Raw genomic sequence first — 17,558 nt, forward strand, 5'->3', positions numbered from 1 at the left:
ACAATAGCTTTTTTCAGATGTGTTCAAGGTGGTATGTCAGAGGTACTGCTGCTTGCAATGCTAATGGCCCGTGGACTGGAACCAACCCACAAGACCTTCCAGAGTTGTCCATCAGCCTTATCACGGGTTGTTGTTGTTTTGTGAGATCAGCAGCAACATTACAAGTAAAAAGATTCCTGCTGGGGTGGGTATCATTGCCTGGCACTAGTTGTAACATCTGCAGCGCAGCAGCAGTGCTGGGCAGCTCAGAGTGCAGCTCAAACAGTATCAGTACAAGCACTCATCGACTTCCATCCTTCTTGGCAGTGTTTCTCAGGGCACTTCCAGGAAGCTTAGAGAACAGCAGAGGTGCATCACCCACTTTCAGACATGATTAGAAGCTGTGCTCCTACATCTCCCATTTTGCAGCTCAGGGTTAACGGGTTTGAGCCCCAGAACCTGATTTCTCTATCAGATATTCTCTGTTAGAACTTTGAAGAGGGGAGGTGTAATTTGCACTGGTGATCTCCTGCCCTCCTCTGCTGCCAAACTGATCCAGTGTGCGGCTTGTGTGTGTGTGTGTTAGAGAGAGAGAGAGAGAGAGAGAGAGAGAGAGAGAGAGAGAGAATCTGTGTTCATACATATGCATATATGTATGTACGCCCATGTCTAGTGTGTTTTGTATATGTTAATGTGATGTCCCCTTGCCTGCATGGTTTGTGGTCCACGTGAGAGTACATGGGGTGTATTTGCATGCATGTATATGTGTGTGTGGTCATGCACACAATGGCCACACCTACTGGTGGCATGCCCCACACTTGGAGGACTATCAAAGAGGGAATGCAGCCAAAAAAAGATTCCCCATCCTCTACTGTACTGTGTAGATTAATTACATTACATACTTAACGAGCAGCCAAAAATAATATTTGCAAGTGAACAGTAAGTTACAAGAACACAGGTCCCATAACTTTTAAATATATAGTCTTTCTTCCGAATGCTATTCAGTGTTGTTGTTTTTAATTACATAATTAAATATCTAGCTTCATAATTTCAGAATAATTATCCAGTTAACTGCCTGTTTATTAGCCTAGTCGTCATTCCTTACTTGCATATTTATATTTGTAGCTTTTTTTTAGGTAAGGGGCTGGGGAAGAACAAACGCATTTGGGCAGCATTATCCTTTCTCAAGAGTTGGATTCATGTAGTGACAATTACGGGACATTACTCTTTCCTCAGAATTGTTCTTCAAGCACTTTGTAAAGATAGTATTGCAAATTCATGCTGCTTTTAGTGCTTTGTAACATGCTTTATTAGGTAATTTATGCACTAGATTCTTGCTTCCATGCCACCAACTCAGCTGACATTTAGAAGAATGAATAAGGACTCCAACACACTGCTCAGTCATAGGTCAGTCACATTTGTATCACTTACACTGGTATTACATTCCACATAAAATCCATAGAAGCCCCACCTGTGTCTTGGTGAATTTTAGGACTGCTAACATGTGCAAAGTTCATATCTAGACCACAAGCTCTGTGGGGCAAAAGCCTCTATTTTTGGCTTTTTCACTTACATCAGTCCGGCACTGTGGTTGGGATCCCAAGTACAACTATTTCCATCTTCCCAAAGCAGCTTTTGTCTTCTCTTTTCCGAACAGCAGCTATCCTCTTGATTCTATCACTTGGCAAACATCTTTTGAAACCGAGGGAGCATCTCAAGCAGATTACATGGCATGGCACAATCTGTTGTTCAAAGAAGAAGTAAAAACCCACTGGGCATCATCACCATCTCTTTCCTATTAACGTTCAATATTTCGGAGATGGGTGGGGGTTGGTAGAATAATTTTTGGTTAAGAACATCCTCATTTGCTTGATACTCACTGTGTCCATATTGAAATGGACTGATGCATACTTTAGTGCAAATTGTGGTGTGCATCACATCTAAAGTCGGCAGTTTTTGCACATTACTAGTTGTTCACAAGTACAGTTGGATCAGGGGGCTGTGTAATTCAATGCTAGTAGTGGTCACTTGAAGATCTTTATGGGACCCTTTTTGCACTGTCAATTTCCCAACCCACCTCCTTTAACTTTATCAGGCTGTGTGTGCACATGTATATCTTTGCACTTTTTCACCAGAGATTGCTCCCAACTTTATCTGGATTTAGCTATTCATCTTATACTTTAGTGCTGTATAAGAAAGGGTACTATAAAAGACTATTGCCCCTCTGAGATTTCTATATTGCTATAAGAGTGAGTGGAAAAGGAAATCAAAAGGGAACTGATCGGTGGGGGTGCTACGTTTTCAGTTAAAAGACTTGAAAGAACAGAAATGGTAACAGATTTTAATTATTTACTTATAAACATTTGTTACTGTCAAACATAGACTTATCCTGATTCTCATTAAAAATTGCTTTCTACCTGTTGTAGAGTAGGTGCATCACCCATATGGAAATACCTAAGAGTTACATTGAAACTTGAATAAATTACCCACAGACTTATTATTTATCTTATTACTAACTTTAGTTTATAGGTTATAGGGACCCCTGACCATTAGGTCCAGTCGTGGCCGACTCTGGGGTTGCGGCGCTCATCTCGCTTTATTGGCCGAGGGAGCCGGCATACAGCTTCCGGGTCATGTGGCCAGCATGACTAAGCCGCTTCTGGCGAACCAGAGCAGCACACGGGAATGCCGTTTACCTTCCCGCCGGAGCGGTATCTATTTATCTACCTGCGCTTTGACGTGCTTTCAAACTGCTAGGTTAGCAGGAGCAGGGACTGAGCAACGGGAGCTCACCCCGTCGCGGGGATTCGAACCGCCGACCTTCTGATCGGCAAGCCCTAGGCTCTGTGGTTTAACCGACAGCGCCACCCGCATCAACTTTAGTTTACCCCCACCTCTCTTCAAAGTCCATCAACCTCTCTTCAAAGTCCATCAAGAGATCAAGATCCTCTCCCCTTTTTAGAGATTATGTGAAATCCACCCAAATTTCAACATCTTTTTAAATATGCTTTTTATTAGTTTTCTTACTTCACACACACAAGAAATTAAAAAAAATATAAATAACAAAACCAAAAAAAATCCATCCATCCATAAATCCATACATTCTTGCAAAAGAACTTATGCCACCATGTTCTTAATTCCCAGTCCTTATCTTCCCCAATAGACTTCCGTCTTCCTCAAAGCGGGTCTGTCTTAGCTGTTTAATAAACTGCTTCTTTAATCATTTTGCCATTTCTTCTGTTATCTGAATACTATACTTATAATCCATATTGTGGTTTGCAAAAATTAATCAAAGCATGTCCAGGTTTTAATTTGAGGGCACTGTTTTTTAAAATATTCTTTATAAATTTCCCACTCCTTTTGAACTTTCAGTTTGGCTGTCTCCTAATTGTCTCTGTCATTTTTGCCAGTTTGAGATATTCAAATAATTTATCCTGCTATTCCTCTTTTGTTGGTACTAATTCTCCTTTCCAATTTCTGGCAATTAATATTCTTGCTGTTGTTGTAGTATGTAAGAATATTCTCTTTTTTCCCATTTGGAATATTTGAATCTAAAATGCCTAAGAGGAAGGCTTCTGGCTTTTTTATGAAAGTTTGCTTAAACATTTTTTCAATTCCTCATATATAATATCCCCCAAATTCTTAATTTTTTTGCAACCCCACCACATATGAAAGTGTCCCTTCTGCCTGTTTACACCTCCAGCACATATTAGATCTTGTTTTATACATTTTGGATAGTTTGCTGGGAATTATATACCACCTGTAAAACATCTTCAAAAGATTTTCCTTTAGTTTATAACAGGCCGTAAATTTCCATTCTTTATTCCATAATCTTCCCATGCTGATAGTTGGGTATTTTTACCAAAATCTTTACCAAATTTCAACATCTTACAGCTCTTTACACACAAAATAGCCACATCTCTCCTATACTAAAGAGGCTCCTCATGAGGCCGGAGGAACTTTGCCCAGCTACTGTTTTATTGATTTAATGCTGTACACCGCTTTGAGGTTTTTATTAAAAATATTAAGTGGTATAGAAATTAAAAATAAATAAATAAATATGCCTGTAGACTGTCTTGCCATTGCAGGAGCGAAGACAAATATGTAGGTCTTTCCCACCTCATTGATAATTCTTAGGGGAAAGATGAAGTTCCATGGCTAAGCAATTACACTGGCTGTGCCACTGCCTAAGCAAAATGTTGGTGGAATGTGGCATTTGGCACCGAACTATCTTTATTCCCCCAAACAATATAAAGCATGGATAGGATAAGAGGAGATTAAGGGCAGACTAAGAGGAGATATGATTGCCATCTTCAGATATCTAGGGTTGTCGCATGGAAGATGGAGCAAGCTTGTTTTCTCCTGCTCTGGAGGCTAGGACCCGAACCCATGGATTCAATTCACAAGAGAAGAGATTCCGACTAAACATCAGGAAGAACTTTCTAATGGCAAGAGCTATGGAACAGATTCCCTCGGAAGGCAGTGGACTGTCCCTCCTTGGAGGTTTTTAAGAAGAGGCTGGACAGCCATCTTTTATGGAAGCTTTAGTTGAGATTCCTCCAGTGCAGGGTGTCGGACTAGATGGCCTTTAGGGTCCCTTCCAACTCTACAATTCTTTGATTTTATAGGGAACCTATCACCCTCCAGATGTTGACTACAGCTCCCATCAACTCTTGCCTGCTGGCCATGCTGGCTGGGGCTGTTGGGAGTTGGAGTCCAACAACATCTGATGGACAAGAGTTTCCCCATCCATAGCATAAAGCTTCTGACACACTACAGCTGTCTTCTATTGCTGCTCCGCATGTATCATACCCCTCTGCATGAAGTTTCATCCTTGCTGGCCCATTGCTATAAGCATTAAATAAAAGCCTAGTATTTCATATAATAGGGACGCAGGTGGCGCTGTGGGTTAAACCACAGAGCCTACGGCTTGCTGATCAGAAGATCGGCGGTTTGAATCCCCATGACGGGGTGAGGGCCCATTGTTCAATCCCTGCTCCTGCCAACCTAGCAGTTCAAAAGCATGCAGTGCAAGTAGATAAATAGGTACCACTACGGTGGGAAGGTAAACGGCATTTCTGTGCGCTGCTCTGGTTCTCCAAAAGTGGCTTAGTCATGCTGGCCACATGATCCGGAAGCTGTACGCCGGCTCCCTCGGCCAATAAAGCGAGATGAGCGCCGCAACCCCAGAGTTGTCCACGACTGGACCTAACGGTCAGGGGTCCCTTTACCATTTACCTTTATTTCACATAATAATGAAGTGGGTTGGCTGTCTTAAAGGGAAACCCAACCAGCAGAACCAAGGGAAAGAAACAGTGCTCTTCCTACATCTGTCAGTAGTTTTATGGGGATTTTAGCCAACCTAAATTCCTGCAATCAGCACATTATATTATGACCTTATGGGAAAGTCATGCTCATATTGTTTGACAGCAAGTATTCCAAGACAAAGACCCTGAATGTGTGGCTAGGGCTGCTTGAAAGAATGAACACACACTACAATGGGGGGGGGGAGAGTGTATGTGTGTGTGTGGAGCCAGGCATGTAGAGATAGTCATTAGCACCATTTTGTTAACATAAAAGCAGGTCCTCGAATCAGTTTTTGACCTATCTGCACAAGTTCTAATGGGCCATGATACCACTTGCTAGCTCCAAGACAGCTACAGTTGTATAAACCACATGCTCACACCCTATTATAGTGCTCAGGGGTGCACATTAGCATTTGCATTGCAACAAGATATGAACATCACTCCCATCCACACCTGACAACTGCGCAAATTGCCTTTTTGTGAGCGAGAGTGCTTCCCTAGCTGTACACTTTAGGCTTATGTCTCCCCAGACCATTGGCAGACATATTGGTTCTTACGATACTCCCAACTGGACAAGTAAGCTTACAGTTGCATCAGTACTAAACTTCAGGGAACATTTTGTCATGAGACTTGTCAGCCAAAATTGTGGCTCACCTACAAAAGAGGACATGCTGTCTTCAGCTATTTTGGCATGGAAAATTAGTGCTCAGAAGGACGTTCTCTAGGACACAAGTCAGTTTGCAATTTGGAAAGATTAATCAAAATGGGGAGAAACATCCTCCGCACTCCAGTAATAAATTCTGTACAAATCATTGACCTGTTAAAACCAAAACTTTTCTGAGCAGTAGAGTTATCAACGCAGTACACCACGATGAAAGAAGTATCAATAGGGTGGCCTTTGATGAAGCAGCTCCAGATGCTGCCAACAGTTGCCCCACTTCTGGAGTTGCTCCTCCGTAGAAACATCTGCATCTTTTAGGAATAGGTAATTTGGCCCTTCGATAGATGGTCCTATGTAGTTTGATTTTCTGAAGTTAACAGGCTGGATGGCATCTTTGATTTAGGGTGTGACATATCCTTATTTGTGGATTAGTGCAAGTTGCTCACTCACTAAGGCCAGAAATGTATTTTGCTTTCAGGGCTAGTCCACGTTAAGAGAATTTAGATGTATTTGTGTTGAGACATTTGGAAACACCAAGATTAATAACACGATTACGATGTAAATTTCATTGGTCAGATGGTTATGGGGTTGAATGCTGCCTTAATTAAACAGATGAATTATTAGGTGCAAATGCTCCATTTCCTGATAGAGAAATCCCCCCTTGCTGTTTTTCTAATTCTCAACAGATACGATCATGAATAACCCACACATTTAAGCATGATCTCCCAAATAGGCAAAAATCATAGGTAGTGCTCATTCTCCCTTGGGAAGAAAGTTACATTGAGGCAATACTTTCCTTAGGACCAAGCAAAGTGTTGTAAAGCCATTGTAAGAAAAACTAAGTGTGTGTGTGTGTGTGTAGAGCCTTGTGCTTTACTTAGTGTTGGAGATGGATCTGAGTAACTCCTAGCTTTGGTGGTTCAGGAACTGCAGGGCTTTGGTTTTAAATGACGATCCTATTTAAAATAGCTCTGTCGGACTGTAGTTTTTAAACAACTCATTTTTCTTTACTACAGGTTAGAGGTGGTAAAACCCAAGTAGGACTGAAGAGGTTACCACTGGAATGAGGACATCGGTCCTATATACTAAAGCATTTCTGTACAAATTAAAAAGAGCACTGTCCACTGAGAGAGAAGTTCTTGTGTGCAAAGCCTATCAAAAAGTATGGGAACTCTGCAAGAGCACCATAGTTATTTTGCATAACTGCCACTTATTTCAATGGAGATAGCACCCTAAACAGGAGAAACATTTTCTCATCTGTATATCTCTACATCAGAGTAGATAATTCTGGGACATATGGGAAAATAGTATTACCTAGTATAATGTGCATCCATGTAATGATCTATATCTCAGGAAAGGGCTATTTCTGCTGAATATGTAATTTGGGGGGGCTATATTTGGGGTTTAATTTTTATTCAGAAACTCCTCTGGAATATGTTGGTGAAAAGGATGAGAACTGGTAATTTTCACACCTTGGATGGTATTCAACAGTCCTTAAAAGTCCTACAGATTGTAATACCATTGTGAAACACTTCCATCTAGTGGAAGATGAGGAAACTGCATGCTACTGAAATAAGGGAGAATACTAAAAATTGTACTTGCATTTCCATCCCACCCCCACCCCCCAAAAAACCCAACTTACTTTATAAACACACATCATCATGTTGGACTGCTCTCCACTCCCCCCCACCCGAGATGTTTTTGTGTGCTCCATGAAATCCAATTAGAATTTTTTTGTGCTTGTTGAACCCATCTCTAAATTATTGAAAGCGAAGTGACATTCTCAGATAAGCAAATTACTTATTCATTGTCTTCAATCTACAAATTCAAATTGACTATGTATATTTTTATGCCAATCTATTTTTTATTTAATATTTGGGCCCCATTTCTGGCTCCTGCAATCTTGATACTGTACAGCTGATTTTGATAAATATTGTACAGACACCGCAAGCAGTTTGCAGATCTGCAGCTGAGCTGTTTTATCAACCACTGGGAGAAAGAAGTAATGGACAATGTTTGGCCTTCTACCACAATGCACAAACCATGCTCGGAAGCCCAATTTAAGAGCAGAGTGCTAGGCAATTAAAATACTTATGTCCTGTAAAACCCATAAAATTGCCCATCATTGCTGGATTTGGGACCCTTTTTGGCTTATGCAGAAGACACTCTTGTTGGTGGATGAAGCTCTAAGCTATAGTCAATACCGTGCAATTATTGTTAAAGAAACATAACCATCGAGTGGTTCTACATTAATTACAAGTACCAGTTTTTAAATTTAAAAATGCTCGTGCTAGGCTTGCCAAAAAGGAAATGGATTTTACTTCAAAATGACTTGAAATAAAAGCAGATGAATGCTTTCCCCTTGAATGTATAAGCATTAAAACAAATACATGACATCACTATCCTTGCATTTCCCAGTAATTTTTTCCAGGATTGAACTTTTGTGGCTGCAAAGTTAATTTTTTAAGGAATACCAGCTGCACTTCAGCATTTTTAAAAAGAAACATAACCAACTAGCCACCCTCAGGCTTGTAAGCACTGAGTAATAATATTACTGTAAAAAGAAGGGTTGCTTTTGCTAATTTTCTGTCATGACTGTTTTAAGACTTTTCTATACTTCCTGCAGCTGAAAAAAAATGCTTCTTTTCTTTTATGATCCACAAATAAAAGTGAATGTTAACAAAGTGGGCCTAATGAAGCTGAAGCAAAATCAAACCCAAGGTTTAAGGTTTTTAAAGCAAATCAGAATTCAACCCAAACCTCCATTATAACAAATCTGAGCAAGTTCCCAAATAGTTGGTTCATCAGGTGCTCAGACTTTTGGGGAGGCAGCAAGAAAGGGCCCCCAGCTGTTCACGCTGTAGAGAATCAAGCAAAATATACTGCTATCCAAGAAGTCGCCCAAGAAGAGAGCAGAGTTGGAAACAGAAGAATAACTATTGCTCCCAACATTTATATTGGGCTCCGTTACAAACCTTTTTCTCTTAGAGAAAGACAGAGAACTAAACGCACAGAAATTGGTGCCAATTTGGAATTCTCAGAGCCTTATATTTTAATGAATAAACTGAGCATGACTGATTTTTTTCAGTCAGAAAGGTCTGGGTGGTTAAGACCTTGGGTCAATTCACACAATCATTGGCTACAAATCGCATGCACAACAGATGGTAAGGGGCCCATACGCACAATGTGTGCACAACAGCCTGCCTTTGTGAGCAAGAAAGCCTTTGACAGAACCAAATGTAGTTCAGCAACTCTGGCAGCATGTTTGTGTGACATATTTGCATACATATTACAGACATATACATGCACTGTGCAAAACCTGGACAGAGATATGCAGTTAAAATTCAGCTCTTAGCATTCCAATTGCTGTACTATTGTGCAGAAGTTGAGAGGCCTGTATTTTGTATGATTATTTACAATGTAAATGTCTGCAAGGTTTCCTTTCTTTTTGTAGGGGTTTTAAACACTAAAATATAAATAGCCAACTTAACAGAAATATTTGCTTCTGCCCAGAAAAATGTCTGAACATTGTATCCATAAGTAGATTAGAAAGTGAATAGTACAGTATATAGCCATGTGCTTGTGGCACAACTGTTTTAAGGAGGAAAATAACTGTGATTCTCTCTCTTACCTGCGGGTGACATTATTGAATCAAGTGAAGACGGAAGCTGTACATCAGCTATGCATATTGTATTTAGTGTTCTTTGGAGAAAGCAAGAATATGTTCTCACTCTTAATGCAGTTTTTTTTAAAAAAAGAAACCTATATGCAAATTATGAGTTATAGAGCAATATAGTTTCCAGAGGACTCCTAATACGACATTCTTAACAACGCTATAGAAGGAGGTGATTCAAAATAGTGGAAATGGAAGAAAATTATTCGAGACACTTACTGAAGCATTTTAAATTGCTGTGTTATGAGGCACTAACTAACCACACAGAACATAAGTAGCTGGAATCCATTTCTTCTCTTAAAAATGTTTTAGAATCAAGAGTAAAGATCAGGTACAAAGTTCAAAACAGACTCAGTGGTACACTCTAAGCCAGTGTTTCCCGAACTGGGGTCTCCAGCTGCTTTTGGACTAGAATTCCCTCATCCCTGACTTCTGTTTCTGCTAGCTAGGGATGATGGGAGTTGTAGTCCAACAACAGCTGGAGACCCAAGTTTGGGAAACACTGCTCTAAGCCAGATATCCAGAGCCACTGTGGAGTCACATTTGAGTGGTCACCTAACGTATCTCTTCAGGTTCCAGGGTGTGGGAGAATTGGCATGAGAAACAAAATACAACTTTTTTTTGGGGGGGGGGGGTAATTTTGAGAGAACCAAATCTAATTCTGTCTCAGCTGGCAGAAATACACTGTTAAGAGCCTAACAGGATGTGTCTGTGAAAACTGGCCCATCAAGATACATCATAGATCTGAGGATAAAAACTCTCCTTTGCATCCTCCTAACCTATTATGGAGCAACTATTTCCATAATCTTTTCAAGTTTGAGTGTAACAATGAACATAGCTTGCTTACTCACCGAGGGAAAAGGAACAAGAGTGATAGATTGGGAATGTTTTCAGCAAAATTAGCCGGTGTCGGCATGGAAATTGACTCAGATACATTGACAGGAAAGGTCAGTGTTAGTTCAAGAGGAAAGAAGAGAAAAGGCAAGGCCTATGTCATATATGCAGGAGGAATAAACGAACAGCAGAGTCTGCAAAGCACCATTTTTGGCACTGATGTTAAAAACGGCTATACTATAGGACAAATTCATATTAAAGGGGAGGGGTTACAGCTCAGGCCTCAATTTCACACATAGCAGAAGTAAGAAGGGACTTTGTTTACAAGGCTAGACAAAAGCTGCTAGATGGCAGCAGGCAGAAAGAACCAATCATTTGCATTTGTGTAAAGTGGCTTCATGTATTTCATGTTTCTTTTACAAGGCAGCTGTAGTCCTGCATTAGGAGTTTTGCTTGTCTTCTGCCAATGCAATGTTATCTACTGGCTTAAAAAAATGTAAGTGCTGAACGTTCAAGAAAGCAGGGGACAAATCTTCTGAAACCTAAAACGTAGCAATTTAATTAACTCTGCTTGGCGTGCGAGTACATGCAAAAACACTATATTATAAATAATTAGTGGCTGGAATCTAAAGAGCCATATGTAGTGTACTGCCCAAGGGCTTTTTAGCTCCCCTGTTCTGAGGTGGGTAGGAGGAGTCCTGCCCCGTGGCACCTTGAAAAGCAACCCTATGAGGCATGAGGAACAGGACACAGGAAGCAGGGAATTGTCAACCTGTTACCCTCCACACACACACACACACACACACACACACAGCAGGTGAGCTCCAATATATGAATATATAGGTTTTTTAAAACGCTCTAAAAACATATACACTTGAATAGAATAGTTTAATATCACTTTTGTACAGCATTTAAAACTCAATATATATGGCTCAAGGCAGATACTTGTTTTTTAAAAAGAACCAATAATGTTTACATGTACCTTATGCTCTATTTGCAAATCTTTACAGTTCAGTTCTGATCTTTGTAAGCACCTTATATACAAATTTGTGTATGTAAATAGATGTGTATAGACAATACATGATTAGGAGGAGTTACATTTACAAGCATCAATCAAAACTGGTACTATAAAAATGTGAAAGCCAGCACTGTGTTTTTGTTTTAAGGGATTTTTAAAATTCTCAACAACTGAAATAGTTTGTGTCCAGTCAACGATCATTTTAAAGCCTTTTAACAAATGATGAATGAGTTCTGTTGTACTGTGTGGTACACCGTTAAAAGTAAAGTTGACTTTCAGGTGTCCGAACAACTCTGTTGGCAAACCATAATTATACTGGAAAAGCTCTGCTAAAACGAATTAAATATGTTATTCTTAAAAAAAAAAAACCAAAACAAGTACTGCATATAAATTACAAAATAATGAAAAGCTTGTCCTTTAAAATTAAGGCTGAGGGAACTTACCATACTCAGAAGCTACATCCCTTTCACTTGTTTGTTTTAAAAATCATCGTCACCAAACTGAGAAGAAGCTGTTACTTTTTAAATCACTTTACCTCATACCCTGTTATTCCATGTAATCAAATGGAATCCAAAGGGCAGTCTTGCCATTTCCTTTCCTCTGTGCCCGAGAAAACCATACCTAAAGGTTGGGGTCCTTTGAAGTGGCTTCTCACTAACAATGAGCAGCTACTGCTGAAAGGGAAATTGGCTCACATGTTTAGACACCCTTGTGGTACACACAAGCCATTTGCATGAGTGCAGACATGAGTCTCTTTGGAGATTAAGCATCCTGAGGGTTCAGTGGCAGCAAGAGACCTCTTCTAAGCCTCTTATTCTACAACTTGAACTGTGCCCAAACAATGGCTGCAAAACAGGGGTGCATTTTTAAAATTATTCATATAAAACGACACATCACTACCCAAGCAACTATGTCCCCATTTTCCAAGAATTTCACTTTAAATATATTTGGCCTAGGTACTGCGACTGCCTACTAAACATTAAACATTTATAGACCCCAAGAGCTAAGAAATATGACCAGCAAGGTTAATACAACTCCTTCGATGTTGAAGCATGGTTTTAAAATGAAGCTATTACATGCATGCAGAATGAATTAAATTTTAACGACTGAATTTTCTGACTTGCCCCACAGCTTAAAATATGCGTCTTGGACTGGACTTCCTTTTGGTGTGAATTTGCTGCTTCTTTAGGGACCAGTGACTACATCACCCTGCCAAGAACTGTCATTCCATGATAGAGGGAGCAGGCAAGACCACTCCTCTGAACAGTATATATAAGATATTTTGGGAACTGGGCACCCTTCTCACGGGATGATTTGCAAACTTTTACTTACACCCCAAGAGATAAAAATTTAGTGAACTGAGACTTCATGAATGGATTTACACAATGCCTTAAATATGCAAGTAAAAGAGGAAGACCTGCACTTATTCCATTCACCACAGAAGGGCAATCTTGGCTGGGTGAGCATGTGAACTGGCCCAAAGACTTCTCGTTCCAAGGCTCCATTTTTTCCAGGTGCCAACACAATAGCCAACATAACCGTTACAGTGTTTATTACCTGCATTCCATAAGTTAAGCAATAATTTATACCCAATGGATTCCACTAGGTGAAGCTTCCCCTAAGCTTTTAGGTAGAGACCAAAGTAGATGTTCCCATTTTGGGGCTTCTTTCTGCTCCCAGATGTTTAGAACTTCATCCTCTTCAAGTTGTTTTCCTTCAGAACAAGAATTTTGCATACAAGTGTCCTGAACATTTGATGAATTCTGTCCCTGTTCAAGTTCAAAACTTATAATGAGTGACTTTGCTACGGAGTCCAATTCTCTGTGGTTCACAGAAGGCTCTGGGATTGTGCAAACAGGATTGTCTGCTGTATCAGTGGATAATACAGATGGGTTGCAGAGAGTGTTAAAATTCCCAGTTAAGATGCAAATCTTTTCTATGAAATACCTAAATGGACTTCTGTTTCTATATGAGCCTGTGAAAAACAAAGGTTAAAAAGCCAGTAAGTTAAAAATAATTAGGAAGAAATTTGAATAATCTGCACATCATTTGAAGAGACTCAAAAAGGAATAACAGATTTGTACACATAGCTTATTTTTGTTTTTCATTAAAAAAATGTTCAGGAGGCTTAGAGAATGATTGCAGAAATATGATTGTTTACCTTACTATAATTTGTTCCACAAGGTGGGGATATGTTCATGGCTTCCACTGGCAGAATCAACCATTGACATAGCATAAAGTGCTGCACTTGAGGCACCCAGAAAATAATACTGCATGCAAGCTTTGTTCAAGTATTAGGTATCCTACTACATGCTTTTTAAACTTTAGATGTTAAGAAGGGAGAAGGGCTGCCATTCACTGTAGAAAAGGATTGAATGGCGAACCTTTTTTCAATCTGATGGTTGCATTCCCTAATAGGCATCCTTGGCTAGTAGAAAAAGTTGTCAAGAACAAAGACAGTAGCCAAACAGAGCTGACCTTAATAAAAACAAGTGTATATTACTTATCATAGATGCAGTGAGAGAAACTGCAGGGATCTAAATTTTAAATACACTGCATACAGAAGAAACAATGATGTTTCTGGTCGGAACACCATGAAGTCCCCACAAAATTCTCTCTTCACTCACTTTGCTACCCTCTGGTGAAGCTCTAGCAGCAAACCTGCTTTCTCGTTGTTGGCTTCTGCTTTCAGTCAGTAATATGAAGTTTGTACACTCCATGCCAGGCCTATATCTCCGTCACAGTCACTGACTTTAGCATGAGAAGGACCACACGATCTAAGCAACTTTTACAAGTTACCAATGAAATGTGGGAATGCTTGCAGAAAAGCAGTTCTGCAACAGCAAGACTAAAGAGCTAATGTGAATTTGGCCTTGATCAAGGAGGCAATAAGTTTACTCAGAAAGAAAAAAGATCACAATGACCATTTTCCACCATAGACATTGTAAAGCAAATGGAGGACTCTGGCACCAACTGATGTATCTCTTTAAGCATACTCTTAAAATGGTTTTAAAAATCCAGACATTTATCACAATACCTTGTAACGAAAATTAGCATACCTTCTAATGAAGAAGTAACCATCCGACAGACTTGATCTAGGCAATGGTGTAATTCCAAGAATGCATCAGCTTTGCTAGTTGCTTTCTTTAACTCCTGATCAACACTTTCTTCAGTCCATGATATATTTGCTGCTACTTTCTGTGGCAATTAATATAATGGTTTTCAGAAAATGACAGAGAATAGAAACAATTTTATCCCTGAGAATACTGTCCCTTAGGGTTGCCTATCATACTGATTTTGAAAAACAAGTGGCCTTGGTTTTTCAAGAACTATGTAGGTCTTTTAAAGATCTGTAAAGATGCAACCTGTGTCCAATAAGGCACTCTTCACATATTACATTGTTAGGTAAAAAAAGGACCCCTGACAATTAAGTCCAGTCGCGAACGACTCTGGGGTTGTGGCGCTCACCTCGCTTTAGTGGCTGAGGGAGCTGACGTTTGTCCGCAGACAGTTTTTCTGGGTCATGTGGCCAGCATGACTAAGCCGCTTCTGGCAAAACCAGAGCAGTGCACAGAAATGCCGTTTACCTTCCCGCTGGAGTGGTACCTATTTGTCTACTTGCGCTTTTTTGGCGTGCTTTCGAACTGCTAGGTTGGCAGGAGCTGGGACTGAACAACGGGAGCTCACCCCGTCGCAGGGATTCGAACCGCCAACCTTCCGATCGGCAAGCCCAAGGCTCAGTGGTTTACACCACAGCGCCTCCCACGTCCCTACATTGTTAGGTATATATATATATAAATATAGGGTAGCATCTAATTGTGTCCTTCCACTGACATGGGCCTCTTAGAAAATTTTGCTAAAGTGGAACAGGGAGGGAGGCATTTTTGTTTAATCATAATTATTTTGCAGTTCCCCCTTCCCTATATAGCCCCTCACACTAGCTCCCACACGGTTACAATGAGATTTGAGATAGAGTGTGCATTTGGGGCTGCGGATGGGGCGGGGCGGGGGGATTGGCAAGAAGCACCAGCCTCTTTGTTCCACTAAGAGAAGTGGATCAAAGTGTCTTCCATCCACAAAGTGAGACAGTTGGATACAACCCATAACGTGTAAATTGAGGAAGGAGAACTACTTCTGGCCTTCCATATATTGTTAGGCTACAGTTCCCACCATCCCTGACCATTGGTCCTGCTGGTTGGGGCTGATGGGAGTTGGAATGCAGCAACATCTAGAGGCCCACAGGGTTTCCCATCCTTGATGTAAGCAAATCCTGGAAAACCCATTTATTGTTGGCATTGATTGACTAAATATCTCTTCTGAGTGCCCAAACTTCAAGGATAACAGGAAAATGTTTAATTTCATTTGAATTTCACTGTAATATGTAAGCAACGTTATACTACTCTGCTAAGTCCAAAGTGAAAAATGTAACTAAGCAAGAGCTCCGTTTACCTTTTTACAACCAGCTATTATATTTTCAAGGATTTTAGCCAAATCCATAGCTTTAGTCTTTATTTGATTCTGAACCTGCAAAGAAAAGCGTGAAGACGTTTTAAATTATTTTCTACTTAAATTTAAACCATAAACATAAAACAGTTTCTAACATAACACAAGCTGAGATATGCAGAAACTTTGGCCTAGTTCATGAATAATAGCCTCTACAATGTTTGGGATGTAGCATTGTGGCTGGAGCCCATTCCCCTTTGTCACCCAACAAATGTAACGTTCTAATATCAACAGGGAAAGGGGAGAGAAGTGTATATTGGGGCATTGCACATGTGGATATCCACACAGAACGCCCGTTTCAGACATTACAAAATTTGTGTAATGCAAGTGAAAATATAAAAGGTTGCCCCTACTACTGTACCACCATATGAAGGGGATCACAGCGGTCAGTGACCTCATTTACATGCAATGCCATGGCAAACCATGGTTGTGCTAATGAGTAGGTACCACTGGCATTTTGCATCTTGGACAATATATTTTGGAATATCAGCTGTCATAAGAAAAATGCTTCCCATTTTGCCACTTACGATTCCTTGTTAATTTTACAGCATAATTAAACAGAGAGTTTCAATGCATTTAAGATTAACACTTTAGTTATCCCCTCTTAATGCTACAGTCTGCCAAGGCAGCAAAGACCAATAAAAAAAATTTGAAATATTGTTCACTACAGACAGCATTCTGGTTTTGGTTTTGGTTTAATCTACTGCCCTTGTAGCAGACACACTGGTTTAAAGAAGCCAACAATTTAACCTTTCAGCAGTCAACAGTTTCATTATGCCATGTGTTTTAAGTGTTTCTGTGGTATGTGTAGCTGTGAGAAAAAGTGTAGTGCAAATGCTGATTATATATACACAAGTCTGTAATGAATATCACCAGTTGCAAATATAAACAGTGTGAAGCTTAAAACTGCACTATTAAATTTGTGACATAGTAAAAAATATGCTTCCCTCCTCATGCATAAAGGATAGTTTATAATTATCCCCACATCACCTCATTTTGTGGATACCATTTTAAGAGTTCATTCCACATTGCCCTAGATTTTTTCTGTATGCAGTTTAAAAGGTGTTCCAGTCCAGAGACCATTCCATCACAGATGTCTGGTATGAACTGCTTCTGAAAACAAGAAGAGATTTTTTTAAAAAAAAATTAAGCCAGTTATAGTTTTTAGACGTCTCATCATCTAAAGAGCCACAGATTCCCCATCCCTACAGTGGTCTGTTGGTACTTTCTTTATCCATTGTGTTGCGCCCACCCTATCAGATCTTTTTATCCACAGATCTGCAAAACCATGGTTTGACTTACTGTGACATGTGAACTAGACACCTCTGTCTCTGTCTCTCTTACCTTTGGGTTGCTCGCATCACTTTGATTTTCTGCAGAAAGATGTAGGTCTGAGCCAGTAAGTACCACCAAGTGTCCTGTGTATTTTGCCATTTGTTTCAACATCTGCATTATTTTCTTTTGTGCTTCTACTACTACTGAAGACAAATCTGAGCAACCGCCCTGAGAAAACAAAAATACAGTTGTTGCATGCATCTTTATGATGAATTCCTATTCATATTGTGACAACAGTACAGTCATACC

General features: G+C 40.0%; 1 protein-coding gene and 1 long non-coding RNA gene across 4 annotated transcripts in view; one reads left to right on the forward strand and one right to left on the reverse strand.

Moving 5' to 3' along the window:
* LOC309533922 overlaps window positions 1-7,567 on the forward strand; it is a 38,796-nt gene extending 31,229 nt beyond the window's left edge. Inside the window, exon 3 of the long non-coding RNA XR_014220533.1 lies at window positions 6,963-7,567. This is a non-coding gene — a long non-coding RNA (uncharacterized lncRNA). The remainder of the gene's footprint in view (window positions 1-6,962) is intronic.
* Window positions 7,568-13,006: 5,439 nt separating this feature from the next.
* KIF14 (kinesin family member 14) overlaps window positions 13,007-17,558 on the reverse strand; it is a 29,597-nt gene continuing 25,045 nt past the window's right edge. For 2 of the 3 annotated variants that reach the window (XM_082225411.1, XM_082225409.1), the window contains exons 26-30: window positions 17,319-17,477; window positions 16,965-17,087; window positions 15,921-15,995; window positions 14,531-14,669; window positions 13,007-13,446 (exon numbers count right to left, since the gene is read on the reverse strand). In XM_082225411.1, the coding sequence (XP_082081537.1) occupies window positions 13,055-13,446; window positions 14,531-14,669; window positions 15,921-15,995; window positions 16,965-17,087; window positions 17,319-17,477 (888 nt within the window). In that variant the 3' untranslated portion in view covers window positions 13,007-13,054. The remainder of the gene's footprint in view (window positions 13,447-14,530; window positions 14,670-15,920; window positions 15,996-16,964; window positions 17,088-17,318; window positions 17,478-17,558) is intronic. The other variant, XM_082225410.1, reaches the window with a different exon arrangement.

Source organism: Podarcis vaucheri, assembly GCF_965113315.1.
Source record: "Podarcis vaucheri genome assembly, chromosome: 6".
In the NCBI taxonomy this organism is placed as follows: domain Eukaryota; kingdom Metazoa; phylum Chordata; class Lepidosauria; order Squamata; family Lacertidae; genus Podarcis; species Podarcis vaucheri.